At 46.0% G+C, this 22247-nt stretch overlaps 1 protein-coding gene across 4 annotated transcripts in view; it reads right to left on the reverse strand.

Annotated features, from left to right (window-relative positions):
* Positions 1-1091: 1091 nt before the first annotated feature.
* The window catches only part of ches1 (checkpoint suppressor 1), a 45114-nt gene continuing 23958 nt past the window's right edge, over positions 1092-22247 (reverse strand). For all 4 annotated transcript variants that reach the window (XM_076273386.1, XM_076273385.1, XM_076273384.1 and 1 more), the window contains 5 exons: positions 19952-20580; positions 13575-13729; positions 8451-8509; positions 5596-5704; positions 1092-4682 (listed from right to left, as the gene is read on the reverse strand). In XM_076273386.1, the coding sequence (XP_076129501.1) occupies positions 4121-4682; positions 5596-5704; positions 8451-8509; positions 13575-13729; positions 19952-20566 (1500 nt within the window). In that variant the 5' untranslated portion in view covers positions 20567-20580 and the 3' untranslated portion in view covers positions 1092-4120. The remainder of the gene's footprint in view (positions 4683-5595; positions 5705-8450; positions 8510-13574; positions 13730-19951; positions 20581-22247) is intronic.

The raw sequence follows: 22247 nt of genomic DNA on the forward strand, positions 1-22247 counted from the left end.
GCAAATTAGTTAACTAAATAGCTTATATTTTAAGTCAATAATTAATGTTGATATGTTGTGTCCTATTAAAGCTATTATTTTGATCTGTAATATTTACTTTTCATCTTAATATTTCTTCAAGATTCATTAATTAAGACATTGAAATATGTCCTTTGAAGTCAACATTTCTCAATTAAATTTAATGAAAGGCTGGACATAATCCAGTTCATGATATTTAAAAATCTCACACATTTCCAAACCATGTGTGATGGAAGCTTACTGTGAAGCTGGAATGACTATACCAGTAACAGCTAAATGAAAACTGACAAAGCACCTTGCCTCCACCACCATCACCATGGAAACTTGTCTCAGTGGACAAAGTGGGGAGGGGGTGATCTAAATTTCAGAGCTTGGTTCTCATTCCATCATTAAGCAGTTTTGCAGTCTTTAGTCTGGCTAATAAAGCATTCATTGCTTATCAGAGTGTAAGACATGTGTGGTTATATATTATGATTGTGTGATGTTAAACTGCCCATTTGATAAAAAAAAAACATCGGCTGAAATTACTTATTGCTTATAATTATGCTATTTCTCAGTTTTGTTATCACTTAAAAAAACCTTTGAATATGAGTTTAAGATGCCACAGTGATCGACGTTCCATCATTGTTTGTGAGCATAACTCACCGTAGTTTTTGATATCATTGTTGAATGATACAGATTGCCTTGTGTAAATCCCTTGCATAAAAACTGAAAAAGTCAGAGTGCTGGCATCTTAATGGAATGATGGAAGCCATAAACATATCAAGTGAGCAATGTCTGAGCTTTTTCCTCCTCTGTAGTTGCATAGCAACAGAACAGTCTCCGGTGGTGGGCCATGAGAGCATGGATGTAGTGGCTTGTGATTAAGTCTGTCTTGCCTTTTAATTATGAATGGGCTTCTGGGGCACAACATTCCAAAATGGCAACAAGAAAACATGACAGTGTCTTGCTCTGGTATAGCTTGCATGACACTGAAAACCTATGAATTACATAGCTCACAAATACCTAAGCACTGAACAGATCAGTTCATTGACCAAAATCGGCCTATATAAAACACAACACACCAACTAATCCACTCTTCAAACTCATTTTTTTTATTATTGCAACTGGAAGACAATACATTACATAAACATTATTGTAAGTATCTGGATAAAAAAAGGAAGAAACATAACATTTATTGTCACATAAAAGACAAGTGTGATATTTACAAGCAGTTATGATATATTTCTAGACTGTTCTTTGGCAATGTGATTGCACATAGTGGAAAGGATGTGCTACCTCCATTCTGAACTAGCCTTAGAGTGCCTTATGTTTTTGTATTTGCTTCCTCTAAGGTGGAGCCCATCCTAAGCATTCACCAGATTGGCAGTGACTAAAACAACAAATAAACTGTATTTTTTATACACAGGAGTTTGGCAAATTGGATACAATTGAAGAATCGAATTTTCTGGATATTTGAGGCAGTGAAATTTACTTCCATCTTCCAACGTCAGGCTTTCTAAACTCCACCCTCCCTTTTTCTCAACAATGACCCAGATCAAACTGCAGACGTTCCCCTTTAAAGAGCAAAATCCCACTGTCAACTTTGGTGTCCATGTACAGATAAGTGCCTGAATTGACAGCGTGATCATGCTGACTTCAAGTGTCATAACAAACTTGACAGGAAATGACTGTGTGCAAAGACACCCAAGGCAGAGACAATCTGACCCTAACATTCTGTCAGCACCCTCAATCCCCACAGCCACAGACAAGTAATGCAACCAGACTGGGTTAAGTGTATATTTTACAACGCAAACTAAATTGCTGTGTTTCTCCACATTGTTGTATGTCTTTTTTAAGGAAACATCCAAACTGAGTGTATGTTTGATGGACCGAAATTGACTGGATATCACTGAAACCACACTACCTGACCACCAAAACATTCCTCTAAAGTTTTCACCTTTATGTGCAACTAGAATGACACAACAAATTATAACATCTTTTTTTTGTACAGCTGCATGTATTGTAATAACCTCAAGGTAAACGCCCAACATATCGGGGGTGTACAGATATATCTTGCACACTCTGATTCACATTCCATATTTGCTGATTATGTTTGAAACTAGTTGTACATCATCCACTTTGTACGTACTGGAAAATTGCTTCAGTGACATATTAAATATGTAGCATAGCTTTAACCTGATCACTAAATTCGACACGGTGATGTTTTTATACACAAGCACACCACCCTATGTTGTGAATGTCAGCACAACTGTTGCTTGTTTGTCAAACTCTTAAACTGCTATTTATGCAGTCAGTATATAAGTGAGCCATTTGAGGAGGAAGTTTTGTGACATACACACATTTACAGCAAACAAACATAGTAAAACACTTTTATAAATTAGAAATTCAAAGATGTCTCTTTAAAAAAAAAACACTGGTCAAAGACACCCAAATATATATAAGGCAGGCACAAAGTTAAAGGGTGTACAAAGTGGACACACACACACACATACACACACACACACACACACACACACACACACACACACACACACACACACACACACACACACACATTTATACACATACTGTGTGACTCAAGTAGGAGAGAGGGCTCTGTTTTAGCACACTGAAAACAGAGCCTCTTATCAAAGAGTGACATTTCTGACAAGAAGTGTTATTGGTAAGTGCCTGCTTTAAATGAGTGTTATTGGTAAGTGCCTGCTTTAAAGGAGAAATTGTTCACTTGATGACAAGAAAAAAGTAAAACGCATATAAGAACTGAGGAAGCCTCTGTATAGGATTCATAGTTATATGAAAATAAGTCATGCTTCATGCTAAATACATTATTATCTTACATGGTTTGAAAAAAAAATACTTTTTCAATCTTATTTACAGGTGCCCATGCATTGCAACTCAGAAAACCCCATAGGCCAAACTGCCTTACCTTACGAAAAAGAAAAGACAAGAAACATTTTCTAACTTTGTACAATGTTCAGTGTTGTCCGGAAAGGACAAAAATTGCTTAGTTTGTTTTGAGGACTAGAAATAAAATCAAAGTGACCAACCAAACAGTCCAACACAACGATATTGTAACATGATACGTAGGCTTTAGTGTCACTTATCATTCAATCTGAGTGTTTGACTTGATCACAGACATAAAGATGGGAATAATCTACACAAGATGTGATGAAATGATATTAATATTGCCTCTGACCCCATGCATTCTGCTCACAACTACACAGCCATATACACACATTATTTCCTGCACTGAGACACTGAGCTCATTTGCACCAATGAAAAGACTTGGAAAGTATTGAGACTCGACCCTTGACAATACGGACATTGTCCTTTAAACACAATGCACTGGACCTAATTTCTTATGGGAATTTCCAATGTAGCTATAGGTTCTGTTATAGTCATCTGCACTAATTCTGTGATCTTAACAGCACATGGTAGCATGTTATTATCTATCTGTGTCTTCTTCCTGTAGTATTTTTGTCTTTGGCACTCCTGTTTGAGCAGCAAGTAACATCTGAAAAAATAGTGTTCCTGTCTAAATAACCGGTTGGGTGAATTGCTACAACTTTGCCAGTTGCTGTGTTTCTCAGCTTCTGCTCAGAGCCTGAATAACATTTATGACCTAATTCATATAGACACAAAGCAGGATTTCTAAATGATGACATCCACAATATGGCTTTTATCCTCTTGCAGAGACAAACGTAAAACACAAACATACACATACATACACCCACACAAACACATGCACACATACTAATACACACACACACACACACACACACACACACACACACACACACACACACACACACACTTACATGTTCAGGCATACATTCAGACCTATTTCACTCAAACTTGTACACACGTATGATAATATATTGTATAAAATAGAATTTCAAAACAAAAAAGGGAAACAGTGATTTTTTCTCGAATATTGCCACAAAGTAGAATTGACCTGATATCCTGGAAATAAAAATAAACAAAACTTTTAAAATCTGTCAGAGAAAGAAAAATGCTCTCTCCTTTTTTTGACCTCCACGTATTACTTTTGTTTTCTGTTTTTTTTTTAACTATTCCTTTTTTTGCTTTTTTGTGTTTGCTAGTTCCTCTGAGCCTCCTTATCCTTCTGCTCCTTCTGGCCTTTGGCTGTGCGGTTGGTGATGTTGTTGAGGCAGGAGCGCACGCCAGCCAGGTGTAGTAGTGACCCTGCCGCCTCCTTCATCTCCTCGTCGTCGCTGTCGGGCGGCTTTTCCGCAGCGCGCCTCTTCTTCAGCGGCAGCGTGTCGCCGGGCGTCCGCGGTTGGCGACCTTTGACCCAAAGCACCCTCCTTCTCAGTGCCGCCTGTTGATGCTGCAGCTGCTGGGAGGAGGAGGTGATGCCCCCGTCCAGAGGAATGTCCTGAGGCTCCTGCTTGACCTCCTGCTTGACCTCTACCGTTTCCCCGGCGTCCATGACCTTCACTTTGATGATGTCGTCTCGACAGGACTCGAGGGAGGAGGAGGAGGAGGAGGAGGACGGAGAGGTGCCCTGGTGCTCGGGCGACTGGGCCGACTTGGCGCTGCTGTAGGTGTGGTCCTCCTGCGCGTCCGAGTCACTGGCCGAAGCGGAGTCGCTGAGCAGGCTGCCAGTTCCCTTGGTGAGGAAGTCACCCAGGGCTGACCTGAGAACAGATAGAGAGCATTATGTAAGGTGTTGCGGTTTCAGCATGTTAAAGATGCCATGTGTAATGTTGTCATCTGATTTGAGACCAAGAATACTACTGCCCCATTTGTTGGACAACAAAAACTACATGTTACATCTTTAATAAATACCCCACAAGTCAAACGGTTTTACTGACACAGGAACTCAGCTCTGAGTAAGACATGTTAGAAAAATAAGACAAGTAAAACATTTGGTATATAACAAAGTGCTAGGGATTCCTAATCAGATAAGTGGTGATTGGCACAGACACCTTTAGGAACTCTACATCAGCTGAGTCACGCCAGACCAGCACCGAGTCCGCACCAGAGCCGCACCAGAGCCGGCTGTCTGAGCTTGAGCTGTCATCATATAGCCTCACACCCCCCCCCCCATCATCTCCTGAGGGCCAGGTCTGAGTTGTGCACTCAGTTCCATTAAACATTCCGGACGGTCAGGAGACATGCAGTATGTTTCTTTCATGATGGAAACTGAGCTCCACCCCACCTCGCCCCATGATTGGGAGAGGGGCAGGATGGGAGTTCTACCCCACCTCGCCCCATGATTGGGAGAGGGGCAGGATGGGAGTTCCACCCCACCTCGCCCCATGATTGGGAGAGGGGCAGGATGGGGGGGTTCTGCAGCACAGCGAGACTGTGATGGTTTATGTCTGCTAAACCATCACAGTCTGCTGTCTGAGGTGGAGACTCATGGCTTTTCTATTCATCTAAGACTTATGTGTCAGTTGGGGGGTGTTTCTGTATGATATTATGTATGATATGAATTGATATGAATTGATATGTTTCCGTGTGTGTGTGTGTGTGTGTGTGTGTGTGTGTGTGTGTGCGTGTGTGTGTGTGTGTGTCTGTGTGTGCTATTAGGCCGCTCCTGCTCACCTCATAGCTGAGGTTCTGCTCCCTACAGGGCTGATGTGAAGAGGTCGGATCACTGGAAACACGCCCTGGCTCGACACACGGGAGCCATTTTGGATCACCCTCTGTGGAACTGGAGAGAAATGAACATGCAGTTAGGAATGACCCAAATAAATAAGATAGGACTTACTAAATAGCCAACTCATAGAGCTACTGTATCACACTTCGTAATAGTAGTGCATTCTGGTTTGGAAGATGCTAACAGTTAACATTAGAGGTTTCTACAGGCAACTATAAATAGCAGTAATGCAGTTTGGTGTAGTTTATATCTCTTTAGATGATCTTAGATGACTAAGGCTAAGATGACTGCACAGTGACATCATCACGGCTGTGTATATCTGTCAGTAAAGCAGAAGCATTTTACAAGAATGACAAACCACAGAAAAGTCCCATCTTTCTCTCAGCAGTTCATAGTGTGACTCTACCAGGTTACTTCAACCCCCACCATACATACACACACACACACACACACACACACAGACCCACCCCACCCCCACACACACCCCTCCTCTTCAACCCTTCCTGAAGCCTGGCCGGCCGTTGCCGCAGCAACCGCTCTCCCCCATTCCGCATGCCACAGAGAGGTAGATCATGCATCAGCCCCGCGCGCCCGACAGGAAATTCCAGGCCGCGTTCGACATGGCCCTGCATAACACAACAACCCACTCCCCGTCCACCGTGGCCACCACGGCCCTGAGTCTATATGTGTGAGTGTGCCTCCTGGACACGGCCCTGTGTCTATATGTGTGAGTGTGCCTCCTGGACACATAGCAGCTGGCTACAAGCACAGGTACTCCCCGCTGCCCATTACTCAGTACACACTTCAAGGACAACCTCATATCCCGTCCTCTACATATGCACTTCTGAGTTTGTACACAGGGAAAAGAGTTAGCGCTGTGTAGACAGGGCAGGGATGTGTCATAGATTCCTTAGAACAGTGTGTGTGTGTGTGTGTGTGTGCTTCGGGGGGGGGGGGGGGTTCAGTGTGCTGTGTGTTTGTGCGTTCACTGTTGGGTCTTGTCTTCCCTTCAGCTCTGTCCAGACAAGGACGTGTGTAATCAGTCTTCACTTCATTTCTCTGCAGAGATTACTAAGCGATTCCACATGGCACAGGGAGCGTCGGGCTTACACAACCACACAGAACACACTATCAAGTGTGCAGAGAGGCACGGGGTGCAGGCATGTATTTGTGTGTGTGTTGGTGTGTGTTGGTGTGTGTGTGTGTGTGTGTGTGTGTGTGTGTGTGTGTGTGTGTGTGTGTGTGTGTGTGTGTGTGTGTGTGTGTGTGTTGGTGTGTGTGTGTGTGTGTGTCACATCCTGGGGCTTTCCGTGGGGAAAATAAAAAGACATTTTTGCTAGCCTAACTTCAAAGCGGTTTGGCTGGTAAGAAAGGGCAGGCAGGCAGGGAGGAGGAAGTCTCTGGAGTTTGTTTGAGGGATGAAGCCTCTCTGCATCTGAAATGGCTTGATGAGTTCTGCTGGAGATGTGTGTGTGAGAGAGAGAGAAAGAAAGAGGGAGAAGGAGAGGTACACAAAAGTGTGCGTGAAAGAGAGAGGTAGAAAGAGAGGCAAAGGGAAAACGATATGGAGAGATAGTGAGTGAGAAAAAAGGCAAAGAAAGGGAGCCAGTGAAAGAAAGTGAGAGAAAGAGATGTACTGTATAGTGAGACAGGAAAACTGAGAGAAAGAAAGAGACAGTGTAGAGAGAGGGAGAAAGGCAAAAAGAGAGGGACAGAGGGAGGAAGTGAAAATGGAAAAAGGGAGGCATCCTCCACCTCCTTCCCCATGACCAAAGCTAGTCCGAGCAAATCAAAGCGAGGCAGATCTTCCCACGTCAGTGTACTGTTGAGAGCCTGGAGGTATTATACAGACCTGAAGCTAGTGATGGATTCCAACTCCCACTCTTTTCAATGGGCCATATGCTATGCTAGCTACTTCAGCCTAGAAAGCTCAGTGCTGGCATCAAAACCATGAAGTGCCAATCATTTGACCAGCAAATGTCCCATGATGACCACAGTAACCAAACCCCGACACTGATTGGCCACACTTGTGCAGCCAATGGAAAACAAATGTCTCCATACCAAAATAGCCGATGCTAACTGGATGAAGCTAACCCCTCACAGCCTGATGACCCCCCCCCCCCAACCAACACACACCCCAACACCAGTCAGGAGTGCCCTCCAAGCATCCTCCAGTCAACAAGCGAGCCAGCCCTCTAGTCAGCAGAGCCAGACATATCGGTCAAAGCAGCCGACCCCACAGAGGGAGAGTGAGAGAGAGCCGGCCACGTTTTAGACACACTCTCCTCGGCGGCTCTCAGGCCCATTATTCCATTATCAGGAGCGAAGGAACCTGAAAGAGGATGCACTTCAGACGGCTAATGTATCCATTTCCCTCCATTTAACGTCTCTGCTGCCTTCCACTGTTTGCTCCGAGAGCACTCTGATTTGGATTGAATGTCCATTTAAACTGCCTGCGAAGCCACCAGGGACTGAAAGAAATCCTGGGAGACGCGCAGAGTTATCTAAAAAGAGTGGAATTGGTGTGTATGTGTATGTTTGTGTGTGTGTGTGTGTGTTTGGTGGGGGGGATGGGGGAGTGTTAGAAGTGGCACAAAAAAAAAATGAAACCGGAATACTGCCAAGAGAGAGAAATGGCTATTCTGATTGTGGTCACTCATTTTGAATTTCAAACATTCACTCTCTGTCATATCGTGGAGCGAGTTGCCTAAATTTGGCAGTTTTTGTTCTCAAGGAGCTGGGCAGATTTATTCGCATAACAAAGCAGGCGTACAAGTGGAAACGGCCAGAGGCACCGTACCTTGCAGCAAAACTCCTCCATTCTTCCTGAAGAGTGGACTCCCAGACCACAGAGGCGTACTGGGGGAGAGGGAGAGATACAAAAGAGAAAGAAGAGAGAGAGAGAGAGAGATAAAAACACTCTTAGATTACTACCCGGCAGCAGCAGGTATACCAGGGCCAAATCTGGTCCAGAACGGAGACCCGTCTCATTACAGAAGATAACAATAAAACTATGATATTCATTGTTTATGATAAATGGCATTTTTCTGCTCTTTGTCTATTTCAGCTTATGAGAATACAAAAAAAAATCAAAACCATTATCCACTTTTCTTTTATCAGCTTATGAAAATACAAAAAAACCATGATGTGTTTTTTTTTTTCTCTTTCAACACCCCATATCAGACCAGCGGGAAATCACTGCCATTCATCAATTTATGAGGTCATTAGAGAGGATGTGGAGACAGGGGGGGGTGTGGAGAGAGGGGCAAATAAAAGAAGGGGATGAAGAGAGATGAAGAGAAATGAAGAGATAAGGGGATGGATGAGCGGAGGAAGGGAGAGACAGGCGGCCAATCATCTGCTCAAGTGGCAAATTTACCCCCAGAGAGCCACTGAGAGAAGCCAACGCTGGCATTTGGCAGGCCAGTGCGGTGTGGGCATTCCGTCCACCGTGATCACTGATTATAGTCATTACATCGCACTGGAGAGAGACACCACTGGTACCATTTTTTCCCCACATCGCTGCTGTCTGGGGGTGAAGTGATCCTTGCAAGAGCGTATGCCTATATGACTACTTAACAGCACGCACGCACGCACGCACGCGGTACGCGCACACGCGCACACACACACACACACACACACACACACACACACACACACACACACACACACACTTGCAAGGGCTTGACCCAAACGTAGGGCAAAGTACGGCAAGGCAATCTTCAGAGTTGCAAGAATCTTTATTTTAAACATAGACTAATAACCGACCAAGACTGAGGGGAGACAGAGGGTTTAAATACACAGGGGTAACAGGGCACAGGTGGACAATGAACAAGGTAAAACAAGACAGGTGGAAACCATAATTAACAGACTAACGCAGATCAGGTGAGGGGCGGACAGGCACAGGGAACAGAAACACATGGCAAAACAAACAAAGAAACACATGGAACAGGACACAGGAAGTAAACAAGAGGAGCAGACATGAAGGAAAACACTAAACAGGGAAAACAAAACACGACAGGACCCTTACACACACTCCTTTCCTCCACTACAGCTACAGCTAATGGAAACACTTGACAAAGGCAAACAGTGTCAAAACAACCATATATGTAAACATATATTTAAAGATAGCCCTCAATGGGTGCTACTTCTTCTATGCTAATAACATTCCCCACTTCCTTAAATACCTGCTTGACTGAAGCTCAATGCAACCACCCTGTTATTACCCCACCCCACCTTACTACTACGTCAGTGCTAGCCTACCATTAGGCTACACTTTTACACCTCCTTAGCTACCCTCACCTCCAAACATTAGTAGAGGTGCAGTCCTCCATTCTGGTGTTGTTGATATTTGAAGTCAACACCTAACCCAATACAGCTCCTGACTCAATGCTGATGATTGGTTGGAAAAGTGGGGAAGAGTGCCTCAGTTTTTCCTCACACATCCCATTCACAGAGTCAGGACAGTCCACAAACACCAGCTTCTCGGAGCTTTTCCACCACATTCTAGTCTAGACAGACAAATTAATATGAGCGGAATTTCCATCCAGTCTAATAATTTAAGGATGGCGCCTTAACAGCTCTACTGGCATTATGCCCTAGCACTTCTTTACTACATTATGCCCTAGCACTTCTATATATTATGCCCCAGCACTTTTATACATTATGCCCTAGCACTTCTATACATTATGCCCTAGCACTTCTATATATTATGCCCCAGCACTTTTATACATTATGCCCCAGCACTTCTATACATTATGCCCTAGCACTTCTATACATTATGTCCTAGCACTTCTATACTACATTATGCCCTAGCACTTCTATACTACATTATGCCCTAGCACTTCTATACATTATGCCCTAGCACTTCTTTACTACATTATGCCCTAGCACTTCTTTACTACATTATGCCCTAGCACTTCTATACATTATGTCCTAGCACTTCTATACTACAATATGCCCTAGTACTTCTTTACTACATTATGCCCTAGCACTTCTATACATTATGCCCTAGCACTTCTATACTACATTATGCCCTAGCACTTCTTTACTACATTATGCCCTAGCACTTCTATACTACATTATGCCCTAGCACTTCTATACTACATTATGCCCTAGCACTTCTATACATTATGCCCTAGCACTTCTATACTACATTATGCCCTAGCACTTCTTTACTACATTATGCCCTAGCACTTCTATACTACATTATGCCCTAGCACTTCTATACTACATTATGCCCTAGCACTTCTATACATTATGCCCTAGCACTTCTATACTACATTATGCCCTAGCACTTCTATACTACATTATGCCCTAGCACTTCTTTACTACATTATGCCCTAACACTTCTATACATTATGCCCTAGCACTTCTTTACTACATTATGCCCTAGCACTTCTATACATTATGCCCTAGCACTTCTATACATTATGCCCTAGCACTTCTATACTACATTATGCCCTAGCACTTCTATACTACATTATGCCCTAGCACTTCTATACCACATTATGCCCTAGCACTTCTATACATTATGCCCTAGCACTTCTATACTACATTATGCCCTAGCACTTCTATACTACATTATGCCCTAGCACTTCTTTACTACATTATGCCCTAGCACTTCTATACATTATGCCCTAGCACTTCTTTACTACATTATGCCCTAGCACTTCTATACTACATTATGCCCTAGCACTTCTATACATTATGCCCTAGCACCTACCACCTGACTGCTACTACATTTACCCTCTACTCCCCTCCACCCAGATGAGTCTGTCACCACTCTACCCTTTCACTCTGTTTCCTGACGCTCTAATCTACCTCTCTACTCCTCTCCTCTACTTCATCTCCCATCAGAGCGAGGGGGCTGGAATTTACAGTGAACTGAGTCAAAGAGCATCAAATCCAGATTAGTGCTTTGCAGCTCACTGGGCCCTAATGAATTAGAGGGTCAGCTGGTACATGAAAACTGAATTTGGAACACATCAGTGCTTCAGGCAGGTGCACGGCGCAGCCTGAATTTGACTCGTTTCCCGTAATGAGAGAGGAGAAAGCCTGCACACGCATGCTCCCTCCGGCAGCTTTTATGGATGAACTGAATTATGCCACTCTTTTTTTTTATTTTTATGTGTCTTTTTTTTTATTTTTATGTCTCTTTTTTTTGCTGTTGTTGTGAGCGATGAGGAAAAACATTAGGTTAATGGCCCTCACATGGTCCCCTTAACAAATCCAACTTAACAAATCCTTCTGAGCCAAGACACAGTGGATGGGGAATGGTTATTATGAAGTATCAATTAATAACAAAGTGATGATATGAAAGGAGGTTCACTTCTCCGTGTCCATGTGGGGGAGGTGGAGGGCAGGCGTTGCTAGGGGCGATAAAGCATTTCCTTGCGCTAAGTGCCAGTCTTTTCTCCTTTCTTGTTTTTTTTTCTCCCTCTCGCTCACCAGACAAATGGCTTTGTGGTACCACTGCACCTGTCTCTGCCCATGTGTTGCCATGGAGGCGTTCCGGTCGCCATGGCAACCCCCGACGATTAACGGCTTGTGTAGGGCAGGCACGCAGCAGAATGTTACCCGGCAACCCGGCAACCCTCCTCACTACACCGTCCTCCCTCACGCCCCTACCCGCCGCCGCCAATCCCCCTGCCAACCTCCGGAGCAACCGCGGCAGCTGCCGATGGGAAGTAGAGGAATGCAGAGCGAGAGACTGACCGGATACCCAGACTCCTTTGATGACTTTTCCCTCCCCCCACACCCCCCCCCCACCCCGCGCACCCCCCGACCCCCCCCCCCGCCTCCTTCATCTAATCAGCTGAATCCACCATGCTGCTCATTTACGACTGATTACTCGCTTGTGCATTCAATCACACGTGCACCTTGAGATTCCTGTGCGCACGTGCAGAGCAGAGGAGAGCCAGTCGGAAAAAACATGTTTGTTTAAGACACCAGAAGTGTCTCGCTGCATGCAGGAACGAATACAAAAAAGCAACAATACCATCTTGCAGACGAATGTGTTTCTCCACATCACAGGCATCGTGCTTGCCACCTGCAGAGGGATCTGAAGGAGTCATAATCACTTTCTTCACGCATAAACAACACGATAAGGAGATTAGATGTGTACTTAAAGTCTCCCTGTGCCACACAGGGTCCTCAGAGAGACTCTCACACATTTGTTCCACCTCCTTGTTCTTTATTGTTGAAAGTGACACTCTCTCCTGCCACTTCTATACTGACCTCACAGCTAAAGGTGGGTGGGGGTGGGTGGCAGTGGAGAGGGGGTTGGGGGTGATGGTGGGGGGAATAACTATGCAGCATGAAGGCTGTAGGGGGACATATTTGGATATGTACGTTGCCAGCCAGTGACATGTCTGCCACACAAATCCCCCCCGACACAACTAAGACACAAGTGGACGTGAGGAACAGAATTATAATAACAAAGTAATTCTAGTGGCCAGTGGAGTGAGAATAGAGAAGAGGCAAAAAGGGAGCAAGCGAGAGAGAGAGAGAGAGAGAGAGAGGGAGAGAGGGAGAGAGAGAGAGAGAGAGAGAGAGGGAGAGAGAGAGAGAGGGAGAGGGAGAGAGGGAGAGGGAGAGAGGGAGAGAGAGAGAGAGGGAGAGGGAGAAAGGGAGAGAGAGAGAGAGGGAGAGAGAGAGAGAGAGAGAGGGAGAGAGGGAGAGAGAGAGAGGGAGAGAGAGAGAGAGGGAGAGGGAGAAAGGGAGAGAGAGAGAGAGGGAGAGAGAGAGAGGGAGAGGTGGATGGAGGAGAGGAGGAGGCACCGCAGCACTCAGCATGAAGCGTGAATGGAAGGGGATGTGAGCAGAAGGGATGAATGGAAGGGGGTGAGGAGAGAGAGAGAGAGAGAGAGATGAAAGGGAGGGATAAATGAGTGGAGCAGCGGGGATGATGGAGGGCCATTACCTGTGATACGCCTGCGGGGAGGTCGGTGGGGACGTGGGGGGCGTGCTGGAGGAGAGGCGCGGAGAGTAAGGGTGGTACGGCGTCTTCTTCAGCGCCTGGATGAGGTTGTGCCGGTACTCAGGGTCGATAGACCAGAGGGAACCTTTTCCTATGCTCTGTGGGATACACATAGAAAGGGAAATAGAGATGGGGTAAAAACAGAGAGAGGGAAAGAGAGAGAGAGAGAGAGAGAGAGAGAGAGAGAGAGAGAGAGAGAGAGAGAGACAGAGAGAGACAGGGGGAGGGAGAGAGATTAGCTAAATTCAAATGTTGTTACTGTAAAATGGAAATAAAATCTGCTGTTGACATTCCATCCAATCTAGAGGCAACTGACCCAATTGGACACCATCAAACGCTGAACATGTGAAATGGTCTTACAAATCCCAGCATCAGACTAATAAAGTGAGCTAATGATTGATGGAAGCCTCCAGAGGCAAACACGCCCAGGGAAGAAGTGGTCATAAGAATATGATGCACTACTGGATCAGTTCATTCCTCCATGTGCAGCAGAGTCAGAAATAGACGATTCAGATGTAGTGCACAGGGCCTGGTCCAGACCTATAGTCAAACTGTATTAACTTAGATTTGCCATGCCCGGTGTACTCGCATGCAGAGAAGCAGAATAGTATTTAACAGCAGTGCCCATATCTGACAGCCTGACAGCCGTCATCATTCACATCTGACATAAGTACAGCGGCTCCCATTTGGCTCCCTTCAATCTCTGTTTTTACTGCTACCACAAGTAAAAAGAACGTCAGCGTGACTTTTGTGAGGAAGCTTACACATAGCCTTAGGTTTCTCTTGCCAGCAATATTACTGTAGCATTGGATATTTTAATGTTGTTTTTGTTGTGTTTGATGGACGGGATAAAAATAAACATATTTAGAAAAGGCAACACAGACAGAGTACTACTGGAGAGGCTCCTTGGCATCCACCACCCGCCCAAACACGTGTAGCTCTGTCAGGAAATCAAAGGTGAAAGGCTAGGAGAAGAAGAGATTAGCATACTGCTATCTCCTCAGTACCCAGTTAATATTTCCTCCTCAAGATCAGTCAAGCACCTTATGAAGACAGTGGAACCTCTTTAACTTGCGTACTCCGAAGGCACTGTGGGCACTTTATTTTTAGATCAAAGGAGCCACCCCACCTAATTAAGCTGTCGGCTCTCCATCAGAAGCCCACAGAAACATTACTTCAGCTTACCAACCCCCCCAGCCCCCCCCCCCCCCGCCCCACCCCCCAACACACACATACCCCAACCACCACCACCAAAAAATGAAAAACAGGCATCTCAAACAGGCCGTGAAATTCAATACTTCTGTGCTTTGATCTCGGCTGTCAAATGAGATGTGGAATATGGGCGCAGCGCGACAGATAAAGCGGCGGTGCGTGGTGACGAGTCCTCTGACGGTCCGCACGCTACCGCACGCTACCGCGCAGGCATGGCCAGTCAACGGGAGGCTCAGTGTGAGGCTCGTTTGATAACACAGACGTTAATGAGAGGAGTTAACAATGCCATCTCAATGCAGAACTACAGTACGCAATCTGACTATATTTTCTGGCAGATATATAAGTGTGCAAATCCGCCTGTGGGAGTATGTCTGCTTGTCTGTGTGCTTAAGACGAACGTGTGTATGTGTGTGTGTGTGTGTGTGTGTGTGTGTGTGTGTGTGTGTGTGTGTGTGTGAGAGAGAGAGAGAGAGAGAGAGAGAGAGAGAGAGAGAGAGAGAGAATATAAGTTAATGTGTGTCTGCGTGCACTTAAATTAAAGTGTCAGCATGTAGGTGCATAGGTGTGTGTGTGCGTGTGTGTGTGTGTGTGTGTGTGTGTGTGTGTGCGTGTGTGTGTGTGTGTGTGTGTGTGTGCGTGTGTGTGTGTGTGAGTGTGTGTGTGCGTGTGCGTGTGCGTGTGCGTGTGTGTGTGTGCGTGTGTGTGTGTGTGTGTGTGTGTGTGTGTGTGTGTGTGTGTGTGCGCGTGTGTGCATGTAAATCGGTGTCTGCCGTGTACCAAACTGGGCATGCGTGTGCATGCATTGTGTGCGGGCAGTGCGCTCCCCGCCGCGTGTAATATTCCAGAGCGCCAGTGTCCTGCGGGAGCCCCTATTAGCGGGGTGGTGCGCTCCCCCCCCATCACACACAAGCCCCCGAGTGTCTGCCTCCACTACCAGTCCCACCAGGCCACCGTTCGCATTCCACCTCCGCGGAGATGACCCCTGCCGGCCCAGATTTCGCCCCACGCTGGGAGCCACAAGCGCGGCCGCGCCATCTGCCGCGCCATTCCCATCTGGCGCTGCCCAAGGAACATTGTCACATCCCCTCCACCTCCGTCAATGCCAACCCCCACCCCACCCCATCCCCACCTCCACCCGCAGAAGCTGGAGCATCAGTGGTCGTGGTCGTTCGATGAGCAAATCAGGGCAGACGGAGGAGAGACAAGGAGGAGGAGGAGGACCTGCACCTGGATTACATCCGTCTCCTTGGCAACAAGAGCGACTGAGAGTGTAGTGTCTCCTCTGTGTGTGTGTGTGTGTGTGTGTGTGTTGTCAGTGAATGTGCATTTGTATGCCTGTGTGTGTGGTGAGATGTGCATTTGTGAGTTTGAGTAAGTGTGTGTAGAGGTATGTTTTTGAATATGGGTCCTTGTGTGAGTCTGTCTGTGTATGTAAAAGAGGATTCTAGTGTGCGTGTGTGTTTAAGCATGTCCTGTCTTGTCCTCAGGCATGTGTATTTGACTCAGTTGTGGTGGAGAGCAAGAGGACTAGGCAGTCCCATACCCTCCACCCATACAGAGGAGGACTATGAGGTACAGTCTCTCTCTCTCTCCCTCTCTCTCTCTCCCTCTCTCCCTCTCTCTCTCTCTGTCTCTCTGTCTCGGCTTCATGACAGCTGATTTAGCTAATCCCCTCCCGTGCCGAGCGGCGCGATCGGCTGTGTTCTCCAGACGCGCGCTAAACGCCGTGAAATGGGCGACTGTCTCTGCGACACTGGAGGCTTCCTCCGCGGCTCCCCCATCTGTGCTCCATCATGTTAAAGGCTCCCACTCAGGCCCATTCACCCACTCAACAACAACAACAACAACAACAACAACAACAACAACAACAACAACAACAACAACAACAACAACAACAACAACAACAACAACAACAACAACAACAGTCATGGAGCGTAAGACCCAACACAGACAACGCGCCAAAAGAGAGATAGAGAGGGAGAAAGTGAGAGGGTAAAAAGAGAGAAAAAAGAGACAGGGAAAGAGGTACGGACTGAGAAAGTGGGAGAGAGTGCCAGAAAACGAGGAAAAGAAAAGGAGAGAAAGAAAGAGGGAGACAGAGGAAAACAGAAAGAGACAGAGAGAGAAAGAGAACGGGGGAGGGAGAGGATAGAGGTAGAGGAGGGAGATTAAGCATCATTCATTCCCTAAAGAAGCGCGGACTGAGAGGACAGCAGGGTGCCTGTTTCACCAATTAGGCAGCGGCTGGCAGCTCACCTGCTGCATTGTGAAGAGCCGGCGCTCGCATGCATTGTCCCTGCGTTCTAAATCGAGAGGGTTATTGTCTTTGCTTTTTATTTATATTCCTCCGCAGCCAGGCTGGGCTGTCGACTAAACTCCTCAAGCTTCAAGAGGCAGACATTTTTTTTCTCCTTGCTCTTTTCCTTTGTGCGGGGACTTTCTGGCAAGGCGAGTAGCCAGGCATAGCTGAATAGCTTACAATATCCACCCTATAAAGAGAACATGGTTTCCTTGCATTGTGCTGGTGTGTGAGAAACTGACAGAGCCTTCATAGAGGCTGTTAGTGGGAAATGGTAATGATTTGTTGCTGTAGCCAGTCAATGGACGGTAAGCAGTCAACATAATGTCAAAAGGGTTCTTCATCAAGGAAAATATGGCTCTCTGATGGATAGTTTTCTGTGGATCTGTCGAGGAGATTTTAGCATGTTAGCTGTCTAAACGTTAAACTTCAGATGGTCTCCAGACTCTGAAGGGCCGGGTTCACACCAGCTGTTGGGGAAAAAAAGACTTCTTGGAAAGTGCAGAACAAATAGAATGGCAATGTAGACAAAGACTTTGGGAGGAAAAAAAGACTTGAGACAGAGAGAGAGCGAGAGAGACTTAAAAAAAGCTTAAGCTGATTTCACTCCCGTCCTCGAAAACAGAGCTGTGCTTTTTGTTTAACATCTGGTTCCCTTGTTACATAAAAGCAGACTGAGAGTTGTTATATGGGCCGGCTATAGCTGCCCCTGCATACCACCATAACCACTGATCTCCCCTGGGTGCCCAACCTCTCTCAAACAATGTCAACGCTAGCCGACAGCTAATGGATCTGCTAAAATACTTGGCTGCTGGAGATCTTCCATTGTTTTAGCCAAAGCCTAAATGACACTTGTGTTCTTTTTTTCCATCTTAGATCTGCAATGCATTTGAAAATATTTTTGTGACGTGACGTGTGTGTTTATCAGAGGCACAGGGGCAGAGGGCAGTGAGGCTTAGCATATCATATTGTGCTGCGAGAATCCTGTTTGCAAACAATGAGAGGCCATTTCTGTTTCCTTTTTTTGTATGTGTGTGCGTGTGTGTGTGTGTGTGTGTGTGTGTGTGTGTGTGTGTGTGTTTGTCTTTCACACACACACACTCTCTCTTGTTTTCCCTTTCTTTTCACAAGCTTACACACACACACAAACACACAGAGTCAGAGAGAGAGAGAGAGAGAGAGAGAGAGATGGAGAGAGAGAGGAAAAATAGATAGCATTCATTAAGCAAAGCCTACCCTACACAATCAGGACTAACCTCAGTGAGCTTTGGTGTGTGCCAGGACGTGACCTAGAAATACACTCACTGGAACAAATGGGGCATTGTCATAATAACGTCCACATCTGCAACCTGATGGAACGATGATTTAGTGTGTTTACCATTAAAACAGCCATTTCCTCCAAGCCCATCCAAAGAGAGACTAAGGCCATGCAGAGTACTTGAATTTGAGACATTGATTCTAACCAGTTTGGCATTACAAACTTTGTACTCATTTTTCAGCACATGGAGGGGTGCCCTCTGAAATAAAAATCTGCAGAGTGAAAATGATCGTGTAGAAGATTTCTAGGTGCACTGGGAGAAAATTGGTAGCAGACAGAACTGTCTCTCATGGATACAGTTTGCTGCTTAATCTCTTAGATATTCTTACAACTGTTGGCAAATATGCCCTAGTGCAACGATGAGAGACGAGGTATTCCTTTCACCTGTGACATTTTACACAAACCAGAAAGCAATTTGTTCAACCTGCCTTGTGGAGCACTCTTTATTTTTCTCGTCACACACCCCAAGCGCACACACACATACACACAGACACACACACACACACACACACACACACACACACACACACCCTGACACAGATAGTGCTCACGCAGCAACACAGCCAAATCAGTTTTCCTGTTGCTACAGCAACTGCATACTTTTCATGTCAACTGCAAGCTAGTTACTATGGAGATATGTATACAAGGCAAACTCTTTGCAGTCATAGCCTAGATCCAGATGACACAGCCGTGAGAGAGTCGGAACACTGAGACAGGTACACACACACACACACACACACACACACACACACACACACACACACACACACACACACAATTGCACACACATTTAAGCACACATAATCTCACGCACACGGAACAACACTGATCATACTTGTTGTTTATCCTGTGTCTGCTTCGTTGTCATGGTATTTCATGTTGTGAGTTCAAAGTCAAGTTTTGATCTCTACAAAGGATATGATTGCAGTGTGCTAAAGAGGTGACTTACATAACCAGATCACAAATGGTAAAATGTCGAGAGGCAAAAAGACTCCAAACACGGGCAATTAAAGCACAGATGATGACAAAAATCAGGCTTGATGAAAAAACAGCAACTTTGATCAGAGCTCTCCATAGCCAGAATTTATCCATGTACTTGAAGTTGTGTGCTTTAGTGCATTAATATGACTTTGAATTGTAAATGCAAGTTTTGAGGGGGGGGGGGGGTGGCTAAATCAAAACAGCTTAATACTGTATGTACAACACAGTGAGTCAATGTGACTTTAGAGAAATTCCTCTGAGATGTTAAAATCATCCTCCCACGTAGGCAGCGAGGGAAGTGCTTTTAATTGAAAGACGTGGAACCCGGCAGAAGGTCCATTAACTATTCATGTGGAACACTTTTGAGACGCTAATAGATAAAAGTGTACATTCATCCAAAAGGAAAACACAGCGGATTAACAAACGGATCTCTTGAACTAACAGGAGCAGAGAACTCCCCTTGCATTGGGGGCGGGGGGACACTGACATGGTCAACATGACTGGACTCACCTGACTGCGATCCTTATCCACCTTCTTGAAGCACTTGTTGAGCGAGAGGTTGTGGCGCACCGAGTTCTTCCAGCCCGTGGGGGCGCTGGCGAAGTAGGGGAAGTGCTCCAGGATCCAGCCGTAGATGTCCTTGACGGGCAGCCGCTTGTTGGGCGCGTCCTCGATGGCCATGAAGATGAGGCAGCTGAAGGAGTACGGCGGCTTGCGGTTGGGCCCTGCCGAGAGGTCGTACGGCCCGGCCTCGGATGGCTCTGGCGACGAGGACGGCGAGGAGCGGTGGGACGGGTCCCGGGCGGTGCCCCCACGACCACCACCACCACCTCCTCCACCTCCTCCTCCTCCTCCTCCGCCACCGCTCCCGCCAGAGCCGCCGCCGTCCTGGACGGGGCTGACGCTGCGCAGGCCTGGGTGGCCCAGGCTGGTCAGCAGGTCGCTGGTCTCGTGCAGCCAGCTCAGGCTGGTCAGCTCCTCGTCCTCGGCGCGGCTCAGCGAGGCCGACAGCGAGAGCGACAGGTCGGCCGCCTCGCCGTCGGGGTACAGCTGGCTCAGCCCGCGGGCCACGCTGCCGCTACTCGGGCCCTCCGCTTTCTTGCCCGGCGGCATGATAGGACCCATCCAGCCCAAGGCTCCTGTCGGCAGAGGATGGACAGGGGTCAACAGGTGGGCAGGAAGGAAAATGTATGTGCCTGATCACAAGGTAAAATGTCGAGAGGCAAAAAGACTCCAAACACGGGCAATTAAAGCACAGATGATGACAAAAATCAGGGTTGATGAAAAAACAGCAACTTTGATCAGAGCTCTCCATAGCCAGAATTTAGTCATGTACTTGAAGTTTTGTGCTTTAGTGCATTACTATGACTTTGAATTGTAAATGCAAGTTTTGAAGGGGGGGGGGGGGGTGGCCTGAAGTTATCGTTAAGCATAATTATCCCTTTTCAAATATAATTGGTTTTTTTCCACGCCTGAATTCCAACCCAGTGCCTTAGAACTTTCACGTTGGTAGCATGGAACATACAGTACTTTGCATGTACTCTTTTGTAGATAGCTTCATTGATTGTACATTAAAAGAAGTCAGGTAAACAGATGGATTCCCAAGACAGACTGATACACACCACATGTGTATGCCTATACCTGTTCATGTATACTGTAGCTATGTTTGCCTCCAATTGCTTCCAATTGAAGAGTACCAAACACCTTTGAGAAATATGTTAGTAACATGATGCAGATGTTTGCATACACACTGCCATTGACTGCACATAAAAGAAGCAAGGTGTCTTCAATGCATGGACACTTTAGAAGGATCAACCTTGCTTGATTTCTAAAGTCCTCTTACAAGCTGCCAGGTGTTGCAACAATGATCTCAGCATCCAGCAATGTTTCGTTTCCACTTAATACCTTTTTGTTACAAGATTTTCACACGGTCCAATAAGCTGGTAGCTGATGCCAATGTAAACTCTTCATCAACACACAGCTCACTCCGCAACAAAACTCACAGAACATGTGAGGAGAGTTAAAGGTCACTCAACATGGCACTGGTCTTGGATCCTACAGAGATATTTTTCAGTCATACGATATAGCTTTTCTGGCTTTAAAAGAGATCTATGAAAAGCCTGTGTCTCCATTCCAAACATGGGTATTACACGGCAATATTAGGCCTGTGTCATGTTACATGTCCAACTGCAAGGTCAAAGAATCTCAGGGCATGCTCTCATTTTACAATGCAAGATGCACTATGTACACCCTATACCCTATATAGCCTGTCAGCTTCTGTTGTTTCTCCATGACACTCTGTAAGCTATACACACAGAGACATCTCATACATAAACACATAAACACATACACACACACACACACACACACACACACACACACACACACACACACACACACACCAAACTGCATCAAAATGGCTACCCCTGTGCCCCCATCCGTTGTGGAATGTGTCGTTTGCCAGAGGGTTGGATCACAGAGGGGGTCTGACTGGCCTATCTGAAGATTCTTATCTAAATAAGAACGTATCGTACACCACTAAAGTCACAGTGGGTAATCTCTCCCCCAAAGCTCTTCTGCTAACGATCGACACACCAGAGTTACTCACTCACATCCAACACAGACACACACTCACAACCAAATAGACTCACTCACAAACACACACATACACATACACACACACTTGTTAGCATACATATACATATGCAACCACTCATTCCAGCACATACCTACCATACCAAACATGTGCACACACACACACATAACCTCCATATGCACCCTAAATATACATATGCATACATTTGCA

Source organism: Alosa pseudoharengus, unplaced genomic scaffold (assembly GCF_046254945.1).
Source record: "Alosa pseudoharengus isolate Yale_2024_CS ecotype anadromous, Long Island Sound unplaced genomic scaffold, YU_APseudo_1.1 YU_APseudo_1.1_scf_7, whole genome shotgun sequence".
Classification (NCBI taxonomy): Eukaryota; Metazoa; Chordata; class Actinopteri; order Clupeiformes; family Clupeidae; genus Alosa; species Alosa pseudoharengus.